This window comes from Engystomops pustulosus, chromosome 9 (genome assembly GCF_040894005.1).
Source record: "Engystomops pustulosus chromosome 9, aEngPut4.maternal, whole genome shotgun sequence".
NCBI classification, from domain to species: domain Eukaryota; kingdom Metazoa; phylum Chordata; class Amphibia; order Anura; family Leptodactylidae; genus Engystomops; species Engystomops pustulosus.
Genome location: NC_092419.1, coordinates 30,105,419 through 30,123,330, shown reverse-complemented (window position 1 = coordinate 30,123,330; position 17,912 = coordinate 30,105,419). Strand labels below are relative to the sequence as shown.

General features: G+C 43.2%; 1 protein-coding gene across 5 annotated transcripts in view; it reads left to right on the top strand.

Moving 5' to 3' along the window:
- The window catches only part of ZNF185 (zinc finger protein 185 with LIM domain), a 90,514-nt gene that overhangs the window by 9,631 nt on the left and 62,971 nt on the right, over positions 1–17,912 (top strand). For all 5 annotated transcript variants that reach the window (XM_072123070.1, XM_072123069.1, XM_072123067.1 and 2 more), the window contains exon 2: positions 15,479–15,608. In XM_072123070.1, the coding sequence (XP_071979171.1) occupies positions 15,484–15,608 (125 nt within the window). In that variant the 5' untranslated portion in view covers positions 15,479–15,483. The remainder of the gene's footprint in view (positions 1–15,478; positions 15,609–17,912) is intronic.

The window sequence follows — 17,912 nt, the reverse complement described above, 5'->3', positions numbered from 1 at the left end:
TGATGGTGCGGGCTGGAGAGTGCTGCTTTGAACTGTTATCTTTACTGAGGACCCACATAAAGCAATATTTTTGTTAATGCACAATTGAAATTGTTTCCTAAACATTCTCATGTATGTCATGTATGAGCAACATACTGTGTACTGTACAGAAAGTCTTACAGAATAGAAATATTGGACCATTCAATGGAAAACATGCTAATAATAAATGGGAATAAGATCAATAAAATGGGAAATCTTGAAAGGAAGGTGTCACCAAACCATGACCTCTTCTGTATAGTACATAGATAACACTGACCCATCATTACATCACTACTGACAACAGATGATGTCACAGCTTATCTCCTCCCCCTCCCTGTACAATGACCTCTATATATATAACACTGACCCATCATTACATCACTACTGACAATAGATGATGTCACAGCTAATCTCCTCCTCCTCCCTATACAATGACCTCTATATAGAAAACACTGACCCATCATTACATCACTACTGACAATAGATGATGTCACAGCTTATCTCCTCCCCCTCCCTGTACAATGACCTCTATATAGATAACACTGACCCATCATTACATCACTACTGTCAATAGATGATGTCACAGCTTATCTCCTCCTCCTCCCTGTACAATGACCTCTATATAGATAACACTGACCCATCATTACATCACTACTGACAATAGATGATGTCACAGCTTATCTCCTCCCCTCCCTGTACAATGACCTCTATATAGATAACACTGACCCATCATTACATCACTACTGACAATAGATGATGTCACAGCTTATCCCCTACCCCTTCCTGTACAATGACCTCTATATAGATAACACTGACCCATCATTACATCACTACTGACAATAGATGATGTCACAGCTTATCTCCTCCTCCCTGTACAATGACCTCTATATAGATAACACTGAGCCATTATTACATCACTACTGACAATAGATGATGTCACAGCTTATCTCCTCCTCCTCCCTGTACAATGACCTCTATATAGATAACACTGACCCATCATTACATCACTACTGACAATAGATGATGTCACAGCTTATCTCCTCCCCTCCCTGTACAATGACCTCTATATAGATAACACTGACCCATCATTACATCACTACTGACAATAGATGATGTCACAGCTTATCCCCTACCCCTTCCTGTACAATGACCTCTATATAGATAACACTGACCCATCATTACATCACTACTGACAATAGATGATGTCACAGCTTATCTCCTCCTCCCTGTACAATGACCTCTATATAGATAACACTGAGCCATTATTACATCACTACTGACAATAGATGATGTCACAGCTTATCTCCTCCTCCTCCCTGTACAATGACCTCTATATAGATAACACTGACCCATCATTACATCACTACTGACAATAGATGATGTCACAGCTTATCTCCTCCTCCTCCCTGTACAATGACCTCTATATAGATAACACTACTGACCAGTGTGAATGGTCCTAAAGTGGTTTTCCAGCATAACACATTGATGACCTGGTGATACTGATCGGCCATCTTTGCGCAATGCTCTGCAGAAATCTGTTTGTAGGTCCATTGTCGGCTACACATCTTGTGAAGGCCACTGCCAGGGGGCAGATAACCAATAAATAGCAGATAAAGCCTTTTGTACTGATAATCATAGTTCACCTAAAGCCAGTTTTATGGAGACTGCTTTAAACCACATGAATTTAACCCAGACAGGAGAAAGCTGCAGCAGATTTGTGTCTGGTACACTACAGTATAACGTAGCTGGAGGTCAGTGTCAGAATGTGTCAAGTGCTTCAGATGTTTTCAGTATCTTGTCCCGGGGTGTGTTGCTCTTTCCATTGTCAGCCATAAACTGCACGCTCCGGGTCCGGTTTCCGTAGCATACTGGGGGGCAGGGGCGTAACTACAGCGGTAGCAGCCATAGCAGCCGCTATGGGGCCCGCAGTGTCAGGGGGCCCCATCATCTGACCTGACACAATAAAGAATGGAGGATGTGCACCATTATATCTATATTGTACTGCACATGTCCAGCATAATATGTATATAACATATACTGTGATGTATATATGCAGTATCTGTATACACTGTATGTGAGTATGTTGCATATGGCACTGAATGTATGTGTATATGCACATGAGTGTATTTATTTGTGATTGTAACTCACATGTGTGAGTAAACTAATATGTATATTTTTTAAGTGGGAAGGGGGGCCCCATGCAGTAGCCTGCTAGGGGGCCCTGTCTCTCCTAGTTACGCCACTGCTGGGGGGAGAAGTACAGTGAAACTTTTCTTATAGCTTCCTCATTGGTCAACACCTGATGACGGGTTCTCTGTCGGGAAATTAAACCTTTATTTCCAGCTTGCGTCTCAACTATGTCTTTAAAGGGGGTGTCTAGTTACATCAAGTTTTCCCCTATCAATAACTTGCTGATTAGTGGGGGTTAAGACAATTCCTGAGATCTGGGGGTCCATTGTACCCCTAATGACTAGAACAGCTGGTCACACAAGTGCCTGAGCCTCTAGTCATCTCTATGACAGTGATATAGCCAAGCCCAATACTTCCGTAAAAACCTTGCACATCCAACCTGTCGCTCCATTAATTTAGGGTATAACAGACTCCCGTCCTCACCACTAGGGCCCACACCAAGTGTAAACTTGATGTGGCTTGATGTGACCGCCTTTAACTGCCTAGGTTCTATAACACTGTAATTTTTAAGTTCAGATTCTTATCTTTAAAATGACACCAGAAGCATGTTTCTGGGTGCCATCGAGCCGAGAAAGCATGACTCATCAACTCATTTGCACATGGTTTTGAAGGTGATTTTTTTAAAGGGAAGTTTTTTGCATAATCGATGAAATGCCAAAAAGAATATTTTATACCCTGACGGATTTTGCTGTTAGTTTACTAGTGAAACGGCTGGTGACAAGTCCCCTTCATAAATATTGTCAGGCGAATGTGCTCCATTTGTAAGTAATACATCCTCCACCCTACTTACGCTACAACATGTGGGGGAGTTGTAGTGGCGTCAATAGTGGTTGTCAGCCACTAATAAAAATTACTTTTAAAAATGTAATTTTTTATTAAGCAGAGGGACAAAATGTATTCATTATATTATCCCTGGTCCTTATTCACATCATCTCTGCAGAATGCCTCATACTCTGCAGGTAGATCCCACTACTGGGGAGATATGATCTGCATCCATCAATCTCTCATAATCCCTGTGTAAGGCTGGGATATTCAGATTATGAGCCACATATACAGAAAATCACTTACCTCCAGATTCCATTCTCCCATTGATGGACATCCAGCCACTATAAGGTGTTATTAGGAGTCATTATCGGATATATCCTCATTCTTGTGGGCTCCACAGATTATTGTCCTACTGAATCACATACTGTAGTATCTGCTGTGATGAGACCAGTCAGTGTCTGGCCATAAATTGCTGATTTTGGACGGAGGGCGGAAGAATGATTAAGAAAAATGACATTTATTAGAGTGATAATTCACTGCAGATGGATTTCTGCATATGACTGTGACACCCAGCAGCTGGACACCACACATTATCCTTTCTGCGGGCAGCATGTTATAGAGCCAAAGGAGCGGAGAAGATCATACACTATCTGTACTATCTGTAGGCAGCATGTTATAGAGCAGAAGAAGCTCAGCAGATTGTACATAACATCCTACCTGCAGGCAGCATGTTATAGAGCAGAGCAGATTATACACATTGGGGGTCATTTACTAAGGGCCCGATTCGCGTTTTCCCAACGTGTTACCCCAATATTTCCGATTTGCGATGATTTTTCCTGAATTGCCCCGGGATTTTGGCGCACGCGATCGTATTGTGACGCATCGGCGCCGGCATGCACGCAACGGAAATCGGGGATTTGGAAAAAATGGCGCATTTAAAAATAAAAAGTGTCGCGGGACACGCGCTTACCTTCACTTGGTGAACTCCAGTGCATTCAGCGCAGCAGCAACACCTGGTGGACGTCGGCGGAACTGCCTTAGTGAATCGCCGGAAGACCCGAATCCACCGCAGAGAACACGCCGCTGGATCGCGAATGGACCGGGTAAGTAAATCTGCCCCATTGTCTGACCTGCAGGCAGCATGTTATAGAGCAGGAGGAGCTGAGAAGATATTAAATAGTGTCATATCTGCAGGCAGCATGTTATAGAGCAGGAGGAGCTGAGCAGATATTAAATAGTGTCATATCTGCAGGCAGCATGTTATACAGCAGGAGGAGCTGAGCAGATTGTACACATTGTCCTATCAGTAGGCAGCATGTTATAGAACCAGAGGAGCCGATAAATTGTATATAGTGTTCTATCTGCAGGCAGCATGTTATAGAGCAGGATGAGCTGAGCAGATTGTAGATAGTGTTCTATCTGCAGGCAGCATGTTATAGAGCAGGAGGAGCTGAGCAGATTATACATAGTGTCCTATCTGCAGGCAGAATGTTATAGAGCAGGAGGAGCTGAGCAGATTATACATAGTGTCCTATCTGCAGGCAGCATGTTATAGAGCAGGAGGAGCTGAGCAGATTATACATAGTGTCCTATCTGCAGGCAGCATGTTATAGAGCAGGAGGAGCTGAGCAGATCATACATAGTGTGAGACAGCTTGAAATGTAGACTTGTCTGAGCTGCAGGCATTTCCAGGGGAAGAGCCTTACTCAAAGGCTGATGGGTGGTCCCCTGGCATTTAAAAGTTAAAGGAACGCTCTAGTTAAAGCTTCATTGAATAATACATGGTGCAGGGTCTGAAGGGAGGAGCTGGACTTCATCATATTCCTAGAACCTGGAGTCCAGCTCCTCCCTTCTGGCCCTGCACGAGGTATAATCCAATGAATGAGCTGTGACTGGAGCGCCCCTTTAATGTGCCGTAATTGTAGATTTTAATGATGTAGAATTAAGTTTCTTCTTGATTGGTTTTAGCTCTTAGACTATGAATGTGCTAAATCATTTTCCTTGCAATGTTAATTGCTACATGTCAATGGGCCACAATTAGATAATTTCACAGGAATCCCCCCTCCCCCATTTTGCTGTAATACGTTGTATGATGAAGGCCTCTACAATGTCATTCTCAAGTGTTTTACTGACAGGTAAGTATCGCTTATTATCTACTAATGTGCCACCAAATGACAATGGGCGTCCTGCAGTGACAGGCGGCAGGACCTGCTATCTGCGCTGCCTTTATAGCTATTTTATTAGGTTTCTTCTCAGCCAAGGGAAATGTTGTCGGGCAGGTTGAGCAGGGATCAGGGTGGCAAACTGAAGGAGAAGAAACTATGCAACCGCACCCCCGCAGAGGAATTACCGAGAAGCCATCACACCCTCATTATAAAAAGCCTGTGCTAGTCCTGCCTAAAGGGGAAGTTACTGTTTACATTGGTTAACGCTATGTTAACACATACATTATGTTTACGATGCATGTTGTAAATGTAAATGTTAACAGTAATGTAATTAGGCAAACCACCTCTCATCAGCTGTTGCAATGAGTTTTAAACGCAATGAAAATGCAGGCCAAAACGCAACGTGTGAACGCGCCCCCAGGCCGTGGTCACACGTACTGCTAGGCGTCCGTTCATAACGCTACGCTAGCGCACAGGGGGAGGTCCTTGGCCCGTACGCACATGCGTTTCCAGAGAAACGCATGTGATCGTCTTATCAATCGCATGCGTTTCTCTTGAAACGCATGTGTGTTCGGGGAAAGGACCTCCCCCTGTGCGCTAGCGTCGCATTATGAACGGACACCTAGCGGTACGTGTGACCGCGGCCTGAGGGTCAGAGCCCTAGGGCTTGATTTTATAATGGAAGGATCCACAACAAACATATGCAGGGTTTAAAGGAAACTTGTCACCAAGTTGTCTGGTGGATTTTCTGTATATGCACACCTGGTACATTTTTAATTGTTTTTATCTTCTATTGTGTTGAATAAAATATTTACCTACCTCATATACATCCCGTCTTGCTGTTCTATATGATAAACTTGTCACCACAGTTTACCCCATTAGAAGATCAGACCCCTCAGGTAGGGGATGCAATTACCTTTCTAGAATTCTCTCTTATATACCTACAAAAAAATCTCCTTCAAAGTCATGTGAAATTGAGCAGAGAAGAGTCATATTTTGCATGCGATGAGTCAAATTTAGAGGCTGCAGGGAAGGTATCGGTTTGGATGCCCTTATCTATGGTTCTGTAGTACACTAAAAATTTCATTTTTCAGATCACCTCAGGTTCTCAGAGCTACAAAACTGGAGTTATGGACAGCTGCTATTTTCTTTCTAGCATTCCCTTTTTTATGTGAAATCTCTTTCGTATACCTATGAAAAAAAATCTCCTCCACAAACATGTGAAAATGAGCAGAGAAGAGTCATATTTTGCATGTGATGAGTCAAATTTAGAGGCAGCAGGGAAAGTATCAGTTCGGATATAGGATCAGTTATCTATGGTTCTGTATGACCTAGAAACCTTTTCTGTCATAGTAAAGATAAAAATTTCATCTTTCACATTACTTCAGGTTCTGGGAGCTACAAAACTTGAGATACGGGCAGTTAAAGAAATAAGCAGAAGCTGGATCTTTATCTGCAGCCCACATTTTCCAACTATGTCTTTAACTGCCTGCAGCTCACAGAACCACAAGTCTGATGCGATCCAAATGATGAGATTCTTATCTTAACTATAATACCAAAATCATGGTTCCTGTTAATATCCAATTCACCTCAAAATTCACTGCAAAATATGACTCTTCTCTGCTCATTTTCACATGACTTTGGAGAAGATTTGTTTATAGGTAAATGGGTGAGATTTAATGTAAAAGAGGGAATTCTAGAAAGGACAATACATACCGTACCAGGGGAGGTGGTAGTTTAGTGGGTAAAATCTGCTGAAAGGGTCTCTATAAGGATTCGAAATCTACCATCAAGGAGGGGTTAGGTATCTTTATGTGCACTACAAATTAGTATATGGGCACCAGTAATAGCTCTTTTAGTGAATGAAAACATCCCTACATGTATATCTACTATCAAAATCCATCATGATAAACCAGTGACACTTACTCATAGATCCAGGCACCGGGACTGTGGTAATCTGCTTATATTTGTTATCCATGGCCTCCTTCCTTCTAAAATCAACTTTTAAAATTATGATAATAAGTCTAAACGGTTCTGGGGGTGTTACCAAAGCTCCTCTGTGCTATAGCTTCACTGGCTGTTATACTGTGCAAGGAGCACTTCCCCCTCCCGCTGTGTGCTGAAACTTCCTGTGCTGCAGTGAGATTAAATCAGGCAGGGGGAGGGGGAGACAGTGTAACAGCCTGTGAAACTAAACTCATTGTAAAGTTTAGGACAGTTTATGCTTCTCAAAAACATATTTGTCAGATAAGCACTTGCCCAATTCATAATTAAAGATAATTTTCTTTTCCTAATCTCCCCAGAAATCTCATCTGCTCCTGGAATATGTAATGTGATCTTTACAACGTGTTTGGTCTTGTGAGTGTTTCACATTAGCAACAACCTTCATACATTGTAACTACTGCACATGTATCACCGATTATTTAGGAGCATGTATCATAGTACAGGCGGTCCCCTACTTAAGAACACTCGACTTACAGACGACCCCTAGTTACAAACGGACCTCTGGATGTTGGTAATTTACTGTACTTTAGTCCTAGGCTACAATAATCAGCTATAACAGTTATCACAGGTGTCTGTTATTAAGATTTATTGTTAATCCTGATTTTTATGACAATCCACATTTTTAAATCCAATTGTCACAGAGACCAAAACAATTCTGTCTGGGGCTACAATTATAAAATACAGTTCCGACTTACATACAAATTCAACTTAAGAACAAACCTACAGAACCTATCTTGTACTTAACCTGGGGACTGTCTGTATAACACATCTATGGAGAATCTTCCCTGGTGAATGGATATTTAGAATGGATAATAAGGGTCAATTGATTGATCATAAATTAACCTGCTATTAACTAATTAGAAATTTGCCATTTGGTTCCTGCATACATTTGGACTCCAAGAAAGAATATGGAGGTAACATTGAGCACAAGCAGGGGCAGGACATGGTTAGGTAGTATAAGCCTTCTCCTATGGTGCTATTGAGGGAGGTAGAAGGGTAGGGTTACCACCCAAATACAAGAAAGTAACCTATGGCTGCTAGGATATGATTAGCGCCCCCCAGTGGTGAGGGATCATCAGCTGTTTTAGACTTTTCCCGCTGGAGGGAAGAGACTGAGAGCGAGTAACAAAAGTTGGATAAAGAACTGCAGGAATCCCACCTCCCAAATTTTGGAATGGGGCAAGAGGGACAGCAGACATATCACGGGCATCTGAAAGTTTTTATGCCCTTGCCCCATTCTTTAACCCACCTCCCGCACAGTATAATATCCACCTAATGGTCCCGCTAGTATAATGCTCCTTCCTGTGACATCCCACCATTTTTAATGTCCTCATTCCTGAAGCAGTACTATGTAACGCCCCCCTTCAGGTCAACATCCCCCAAACTCTATAATACTTCCTGTGCACCCCATTTATAACACCCTCTAATGAAGACCATAACGGATGATGTAAAAATTACACTGATGTCAATGAGATTTTTAACTGATGCATTAACCCTTTGTTAAACCTCTATTCTTCACTTTTTTAACGGAGGGAAGAAACGCTAGTGTGAATTTAGCCTGATACTAAAGTACAAAGTATCCATTTTTTTATGAATACATTTTAATGGATCTATTCTAAAAAACGGATACATACGGATACTTTCCATAAGTATCAGTTAGCTTCCTTTTTTTTCCTGTTATTTAAAATATATATATACAGGCGGTTCCCTTACTTAAGAACACCCGACTTACAGACAACCCCTAGTTACAAACAGACCTCTGGATGTTGGTAATTTACTGTAATTCAGCCCCAGGTTACAATAATCAGCTATAACAGTTATTAACGGTGTCTGCAACTTAGCTTTGTTGTACTGCCTGTATATTACTTTGCTAAGCATGCTCAGTATGAAAAAAACGGATAGAACAATGGTACATGATGGTACAACCTGGAGACCATATGTCTTCCATAGAAATCAGTGTCCTTCTGTTAGGCAGCCGTAGACTGAAAAAATAGTTCTGCAGTCCAATGTCCAACTATCCGCTCAAATACCTGAACACCTAAGGGTGATGTCAGATGTGCCGTCTTGGCTGTGTTTGCAAACGCAAAAGCAGACCAAGCCGCACCCACCGGGGCGGGCCGTGACCTGATCGCATTGACGTTTCTATGTAAACGCCTGCGATCGGGAACGAGCTGCCGGTGTTTTGCATTAAATTAACGCAAAACACCGGTGGCTCGTTCCCGATCGCAGGCGTTTCCATTGGACCGCTGATGCAATTGGACCGTGGGTCGCCCCTGTGGGTGCGGCTTGGCCTGCGTTTGCAAACGCAGCCAAGACGCCACGTCTGACATCACCCTTACAAAGAAAATAGAAAAAAAAAATCAGATCCCTTACGCGTCTGTTATTAATGTTACAAAGTTAAACAATTTATTACCCATAATAGATGTAAGTGTAATGATAATGGTAATAGTAATCATAATAATGATAATAATTGCATCCTTTTACCATAATGAGCAATGAGATTGCAGCTCCTGCATCAGTTTAGTCATTTTTTTTACTATGTCCATAACTTGCTATTTGACAAGACACATGATACAATATGTAAATAAACCATCCTGTCCCGGAAGGTTCAATGATTCAGACAAACAGAAGAGATACATTAGCAAATATGAGCAGGATCTGAATTTGTTACTTATACATTGATAATTTTGAGCATAGAATAAATAAAACAGTCCGCACTGAATTGCTATCCATTTCTGGGTGTATCTGTGAAGAGACACGTTTCCTGATAATGACTTCATAGGGACATGCTCCTTCTTGTCAAGTTATTTAGAAGTTGGAATTACACCTGAGCTGCCAAAGTGCTGGAGGGACAGAGCTGCGCTGTGTCTCGTGTACAGACTCCTGGAGCAGATATTGGATATTCTGGCTTCTGTCTTGTAGATGGATGATGTATGAAGCTTCAGGGCGCATTCACATGATGCGTTGCGTCGCGTTTTTTGAGATTTCCAAAGGCTTCAACCTTGATCACATGTTGAAGTGCGTTGCATTTCCATTGCATTTGCTAAAACACAATGGGGGTCATTTACTAAGGGCCCGATTCGCGTTTTCCCGACGTGTTACCCGAATATTTCTGATTTGCGCCGATTGTACCTAAATTGCCCAGGGATTGTGGCGCACGCGATCGGATTGTGGCGCATCGGCGCCGGCATGCGCGCGACAGAAATGGGGGGCGTGGCCGAACGAAAACCCGACGTATTCGGAAAAACCGCCGCATTTAAAAACCGAAAAAGTGTCGCTTGGGGAGCGCTTACCTTCACCTGGTCCGAGGTGGTGCATTCCAGCGCGATGAGATGACTTTCAGCGCAGCAGGGCCACCTGGTGGACGGCGGAAGAACTACATTCATAAATCCCGGCCGGACCCGAATCCAGAGCAGAGAACGCGCCGCTGGATCGCGACTGGACCGGGTAAGTAAAGGTGCCCCAATGTTACTTCAACATGTGATCAAGGCTGAAGCCTCCTGAATGCATCCAAAAATGCGATGCAACGTATCGTGTGAATGCGCCCTCATTGTATGGGGTACAACACGATCTACTAAGCGTGTACACAGAGTGTGACATGCTATAAAGTGTATTTCTTACCTGTGCAGTACTTTCTTATCATTTGCAGTCCTATGTAAGTCACTATATGATTAACAACTATAAGTTATGTCCATTAATCATAACTTTGGTTGCCTTGGCTTTTGCTGTATTAGGGTACAGGTCATGAGCAGGGTCGGTTCTAGACAAAGTGGGCAAAACTGAAAGTGGGGCCCCAAAATAAAACTATTTTATGACCAGTCACAGTCAGCAAGAGGCTCCATTTGGTATGGTAAAACAAACTGTAATATGGGAGAATTTTATAGTAGATAGATAGATGATAGGGAGCTTGATGGGCAGCATGGTGCCACAGTGGTGAGCACTACAGTCTTGCAGCGCTGGTCAACACCTGCAAAGAGTTTGTATGTTCTCTGTGTGTTTGCGTGGGTTTCCTCCAGGTCCTCTGGTTTCCTCCCACACTCCAAAAAGTTACTGGTAGGTTAAATAGATTGTGAGCCTCATGGGGACAGGGACTGATCAGGCAAGCACAGTGACTTTCAGACACTTGATAAATCTGCCCCAATATTTCAATTATCTGTGAGGTGCAGCAGCTCCTGTGTCCAGCATTCTCAGAATTCTCCCTGCAGCCTGCTGCTAAGAATCTGGAGGGGGGTGCACACTTCATAGGGCTATATCTTTGGCTCTGTGAGACATAGAACCTCACTTCTTTTTTTCTATGAAAGAAGAGAGTCTCCTTGTTTTAATCTAAATTTGTGTTTGTGGCATCTGTGCTGGCTTTCATGTGACAGAAATCGAGGGGCTGCCGTTGGACAATCCAACTGATTCGGACTGAGCGCAGGATTTAACTTTTAAATTGTGTCGAAAGACAATGCACTTACATGCACCAGGAAGAAGAAGGTGAACTCTGTCGGACCTGAGCGGGGAAGCGACAGGATATCGGTCGCAGGATCTTAGTGAGTCGCGGGAGAGTGCATTATCGTTGGACAATGCACTTTTTGTGAACTCTAGCGGACAGATAAGTAAATGTGCCCCAGAATGTTATGAGGACTGTACCGAGGATCTGTACCATAATATTAGGGTCCAAGTCAAACATTGCAGATACGGGCACACCGCCATACTCCCTAGGATCATTGCTCCCTGATGATATCACGTGTAGTGATCCAAGGGAAAATGGTGGTGTCCATTTAAAGGGCTAACACCAGTGATCCTTGCCGCCACTGATCACATGTGTGAGTCAGTGATGAGCAGACCCACTGGCAGCATTTAAAGGGTTTGCACCGTCATCAAATCCCACCCTGCTGTGCCACAATCCCTGCTCCTATGTGCATGAGGATTCTGTGTTGTTGAGTCTTAACATTTCCAGCAAAAGGAATAACATCTCGTGTCACGTCACATCATTTCATGTATAACAGACTGACAACAATGGGTGCACTGATATTCACCCAACACACCTCAGGCTGCCGGGGTATGCTAACACAGATATCCAGAGCCAAACCATACAGGTTTTATGTGGAAGTCATACAATGTGGTTCGTGTAGTTGTGGTAACAGACAATTTATGGAGAGCAATTTATTAGGGAAGTGGGTTAATATGAACATTGATGTATATGGGGGGGGTGTAATACTGTAAGCACGTTGTAGTTCTGTGCCAAAGATAACATCACCAAACAGGACAACCAGTTGAATATTGTAATATCGGAATGGATAGACCCCCATATTAGGTCTGTAACAGACAGTGAACTGTGGGGTTTTCTGGGAGAATAATATTGGAAACTTTCCCTTGTGATCGATATGAAATATGTGGGGTCTGACTCCCCACCAATACGTTGTTGGAAGAGGGGCTCGGTCACATTCAGCCGGTCATGTGATGAGTAATCCGGGGACATGAGCTTATCCAAAAAGCTAGTCCAACATTTAAAGGCGCTATTCAAAGAACTCCCTTGCTTATTATAATGCACCCACAGGTAAGGGGGTACCTTGCTGATCAGTGGGGGGGATCCCTATGGATGACAATAACTAGGGTCCATTGTACCCCAAATGAACAAAGCAGATGGTAGCACATGTGTCTTCTGCTTTATTCATCTCTATGGCATTGATGGTGATAGCCACGCACACTGCCATAGACACACTGAATGGAGGTATTTATTTAGGATACAGCGGACTAGGTGCTAGGTGTCAGACCCCCCACCCCTACCCCCAATTCCTATAACCTGCATTCTACTGCACATAGCACAGACTTCAGACCCTCCTGTGCCTTAAGGCGCCCTTCAGAAAACAGTAAACTTGACCAGACTGATTCCAGCAGGTCCAGCTGATGTTTTATGTGACGTGAAGTGTGGGATGAAGAAAATAGGACTTGTCTAGGCAAAAAAAAAAAAGTTTTGGTCTAGACAACCCGTTTAAACTTCAAAAACATAAAGGTTCATTATTTATTTAATAATCATTTATTTTGGGCTATGAAGTCATTATGTAACACAGACCTTACATCTCCATACTCCATACTCCATAGTCCTTCTCTATGATGTTATTAGCCTACGGAAGGTACTGCAGGACTGCGTGAGTTAATCATGGAGGTTTCTTCTTAGCAGGTGATATAGTATTATGTAAAGGACTTCTAATAAAACAATATGAAAGTAACTCTATAAAAACAAGTTCAAAGGTAAAAGCATCAGGTCTAGACGTCTTAATCCATTGTCTACCCAGAGACACTGAAGACAACTTGTAATACGGGCCCACGTTAATGTGTTTACTCTGGGGACACAATGTATGACACAAGGTGGGTCTTATGTCGCTTTGATTTCAGCCTTTGTACTATTTCCACCCCACGACTGCTTCGAGGAATCTCCATGGCTAATTTAGCAAGTTCTGATGAGTCCTTGAAGATTTGGGATATCCTATTCAAAATGTGTATTTTTCAGTATATTACTTTTTGCTTGTGTTTCTTTTATCTTGTGATGGCCTCATCTATCTCAGATGGAGAGCACAACTGAAAGGTGTGATTTGGCTTCTTCTTGGTTGGGTCCCACCAATGTACATTGGATCAGGGAGGGAGTGTAAACACTAGAACTTCAGGACCTAGGCTCTCCTTTCTGGCTGGGACTTGAGTCCCAATATTCCCCCTCTGATGGTGGCCTTGCTGGCAGGGCTGGCTTTAGGGGGCAGCAAACTGGGCATTTGTCCGGGGCCTGCTGTCCTAAAGGGGCCCCTTGCATCATCTATCTATAAATCTGTATCATCTTTCATATTTATCTTCTATCATCCATCTCCCCTATAAATCCTTCTACAGTCCCATATAACACATTGCCTTACCATACTACTGTGAGTAACTACAAAGTGTTATTATTGTGCATAACAATAATATGACTGTTCATAAAATAGTTTTTATTTTGGGGCCACAATTTGAGTTTTGCCCAGGGCCCCACGTTGTCTAAAACCAGCCCTGCCTGCTGGTACCCATCATGTAAAAAATAGATAATGGATGAATTGTAATGTATGAAGTGAAAATATTTCCTCATAGGACAATGAATGAATTGTCTGATTCACTCATTCATAAAACTGATGCCAATAAACTCAGTGAATCAACCTTAGACGATGGGAAAGTAGGAAGTCAAGTCCTTGACAACCAATTTACATCTTACTACAAAGTTGATTTTCTGGATGATAACAAGTCCAGCTGCAGCTTATAAAGTACTGGTGCAACCCAGCAATGGGGACACAAGGCTTATGAGCACAATTATGGTAGAAAATTCAATATAGAAAAGGGTTTGCTCTTGGAGTGCACCCATTGTGTGATGACTTATTCATTCTTATATTATAGTTCTAAGATATGACTGACAGGTTTAACAAGTTATTACGGCATAGTTAATATTCTTATAGAAGTTCGTACAACTTTCCTTTTTTGTGACGCTCCAGTCTGACACCAATTGAAATGATATACCGGTAATAGGAGATTGCTTGAAGATACCATAATATAATGATATTATAAACAATGAACATTTGTCCTAAGGATCGGTCTCCTGATAGTAGCCTAAACGCTGCCCCTATACTCCCATCAGGGGATGTAGGGGCATAGCTAGGAGGAGGATATCCAGGGCATGTGTACCCCAAGTATTGGTTATTGGCCTTTGTGTCTTTTTGAAAATTTTTCACTTAATAAGGGTCGGAAAGAGAACTTTTACCCCAAAATATGTGCTGTGCATGCGCAAGTAGAGTAAAAGCAAGTTGTAAAGTCTTGGTTTGAGTTGACATCATGTACCGGGAGCATCACAGAGGGGGTATGTCCAGTGTATGTTTCCCTCTAAGTCAATCTTTCTTATTGTCCGTATATTTTTGAGACAAATCCATCAGGCTATAAGACATGCCGGTCTCTTGAGATGTTCCCTCTAACTACAGACAGTACCCAGCTTACGTACCCAATAGGTTCCATAGGTTTGTTCTCAAGTTGAATTTGTATGTAAGTCGAAACTGTATATTGTGTAATTGTAGATCCAGACAACATTTTTTTTTGTCCCAATGACAATTGAAGTTTCAAAATTGAATTGAATTAAGCTTCATCACAGACACCTTACAGCTGATCATTGCAATCTGGGAGTAAAGCAAAGCATCCAGAGAGCTTCACCAGAGGTCACAGTGGGCAGAGGGGTCCGTCTTTAACTAGGGGTTGTCTGTAAGTCGGGTGTCCTTAAGTAGGGGGGCTGTACTTACCATTAACGGTCCTGTCAGGAGAGAAGGCTGTAACATGTTTATCATGACTTTCAGGAGAGATGAGCGCTGCAGAATCGGACCGAAAGAACATCCTGCGCCAGATGAAAGTGCGAACCACGTATAGGACTGACAAGAGCTGGATACAAAACGCAGAAGATGAGAGAGATGAAATCCCTAGTCCAATGTAAGGAAATTTCTTAAATCAGGAAATTAATTGAATTACGTTTTCTATAAATCTAAATTGAGGGGCAGAGTTAGTAGTTTCTTAATCCAAAAAAGATTCTCCACATCTGTATGTTAGGATAGGGTACACAAAAGACAGGGGATAGTGTGCCCTGAGCTTGCCCCAACCTCTGTCCCTTCCTATAGCCCCCCCACGCTAAACCGTGGGGCGACTACTTGAAGACTCGGAATATTCTGAGTAAGTGTGGATAAGGGAAAATACAAACAGACTGACAAACATAGAACATAAAAGAATCGTAAACAAGCCGGAGTCACAACTAGAGGGAACGTCAAAAGCAGAATCAGTAAGCAAGAGTCAAAGTCCAAAACTAGCCGAGTAAACAACAATATAGATACAGATACTGAGCAATACAAACTAGCAGCAACCAGGTGGAGAAAGGGATTTTCAAACACTGGCACAGGAGACCAGTGAAGCTGCAATTTATGCAGCCAGAACTCCACCTCCAGAACCTGATAGGTGCTGGACAGCATCTGGGAATTAACCCCTCATGGTGCAGAAACAACCAGGCACCAAGCAGAGGTTCAAAGTCCCAGCAACTCCTAGACAGCGCGAGATCTTAGCAGCCGCTGCCCAGGACGAGAGGTGGAGTTTGCGCGGATACGCGCCGGGGTTCGGAGAACACTGCTGGTACCACCAGAAGAACCAGAAGTCCCAGCAATCTCCCTAGCGAACCTGACAGTACCCCCCCCCCTGACGGGGGGCCTTCGGACCCCTAGATCTTAAAGATGGCTTCTGAGGGTAGGTCTGATGAAATAACCTGAGTAACCGTGGAGCATGAACATCTCTAGCCGGAACCCAAGACCTATCCTCAGGACCAAAACCTTTCCAATGGACCAGGTACTGCAGGGAGTTACCTACCCATCTGGAATTCACCACCTTTTCCACCTCAAATTCCAGATTCCCCTCCACAATAGATGGAGAAGGAGGGTCAGAAAGAGGCAAAACAGGCTCAACATAGCGCTTCAGAAGACTCTTATGGAAGGTGTTATGGACCCGCCACCCTGCTGGAAGTGTAATCTTGAAGGAAACCGGGTTAACAATATGAGTAACAACAAACGGACCCACAAACCTGGGCGCAAACTTCAAAGAGGGGACCTTCAATTTAAGGTTTTTTGTTGATAACCACACTTTATCCCCCACCACAAACGTATCAGATTTAGTGCGCCTTCTTTCAGTTTGTTGGACCATAGAATTTTGTGCCCTCTGAATATTCTCCCGAACTTGTGACCAGAGCGAGCGCAACTTGGATGTAATAGCTTCCGCTCGAGGAATATTAGAGACAGGCACAGATGAAAAAGAGAAACGTGGATGAAAACCATAATTGCAGAAAAACGGAGATACCTGTGTGGACGAACTACAGTGGTTATTAATAGCAAATTCCGCCAACGGAAGGAATTTCACCCACTGGTCCTGACTGTCCGAGACAAAGAGTCGCAGATATTGAATCATCTCCTGATTCATTCTCTCGGACTGACCATTAGACTCAGGGTGAAACGCCGACGAGAACGACAAATTAACTTCCAGTCTAGAACAAAATGCTCGCCAAAATTTGGAAACAAATTGTACGCCCCTATCTGATACAATATCATCTGGTATACCATGGAGGCGTACAATATTCTGTATAAACAATTCAGCCAATTCTTCAGCTGAAGGCAACTTTTTTAATGGAACAAAGTGTCCCATTTTAGAGAAACGGTCCACTACCACCCAAACCACTGAACAGCCTTGAGATGCTGGCAGATCAGTGACGAAGTCCATAGACACGTTAGACCATGGCCTGGTGGGAACTGGAAGCGGAAGAAGAGGCCCCTCAGGACGTCTCCTGGGAGTCTTTCCTCGCGCACAGACCTGACAGGCTTGGACAAATGCGTGCACATCCTTAGTCATGTGAGGCCACCAGTAACTTCTCTTTAAGAGATCCAAGGTACTCCGCATTCCCGGATGACCAGCCAATACCGAGCAATGCGTCTCCTCCAACACTCTCAAACGACAAGAAGGAGGAACAAATAATTTGCCTTCCGGAAGGTCTTTAGGTGCAGATCTTTGTCCTGCTAAAATTTGAGAGGAGAGGTGGGAGGAGACAGCTGCCAGCACAACCCCTGGAGACAAAATATTACTGTCAGCAGCCTCTGGAAGCTCAGGAGTCCCGAAGCTACGGGACAAGGCATCAGCCTTCACATTTTTTGACCCAGGTCGGTAGGTGACCACAAAATTAAAGCGAGAGAAAAACAAGGCCCACCTAGC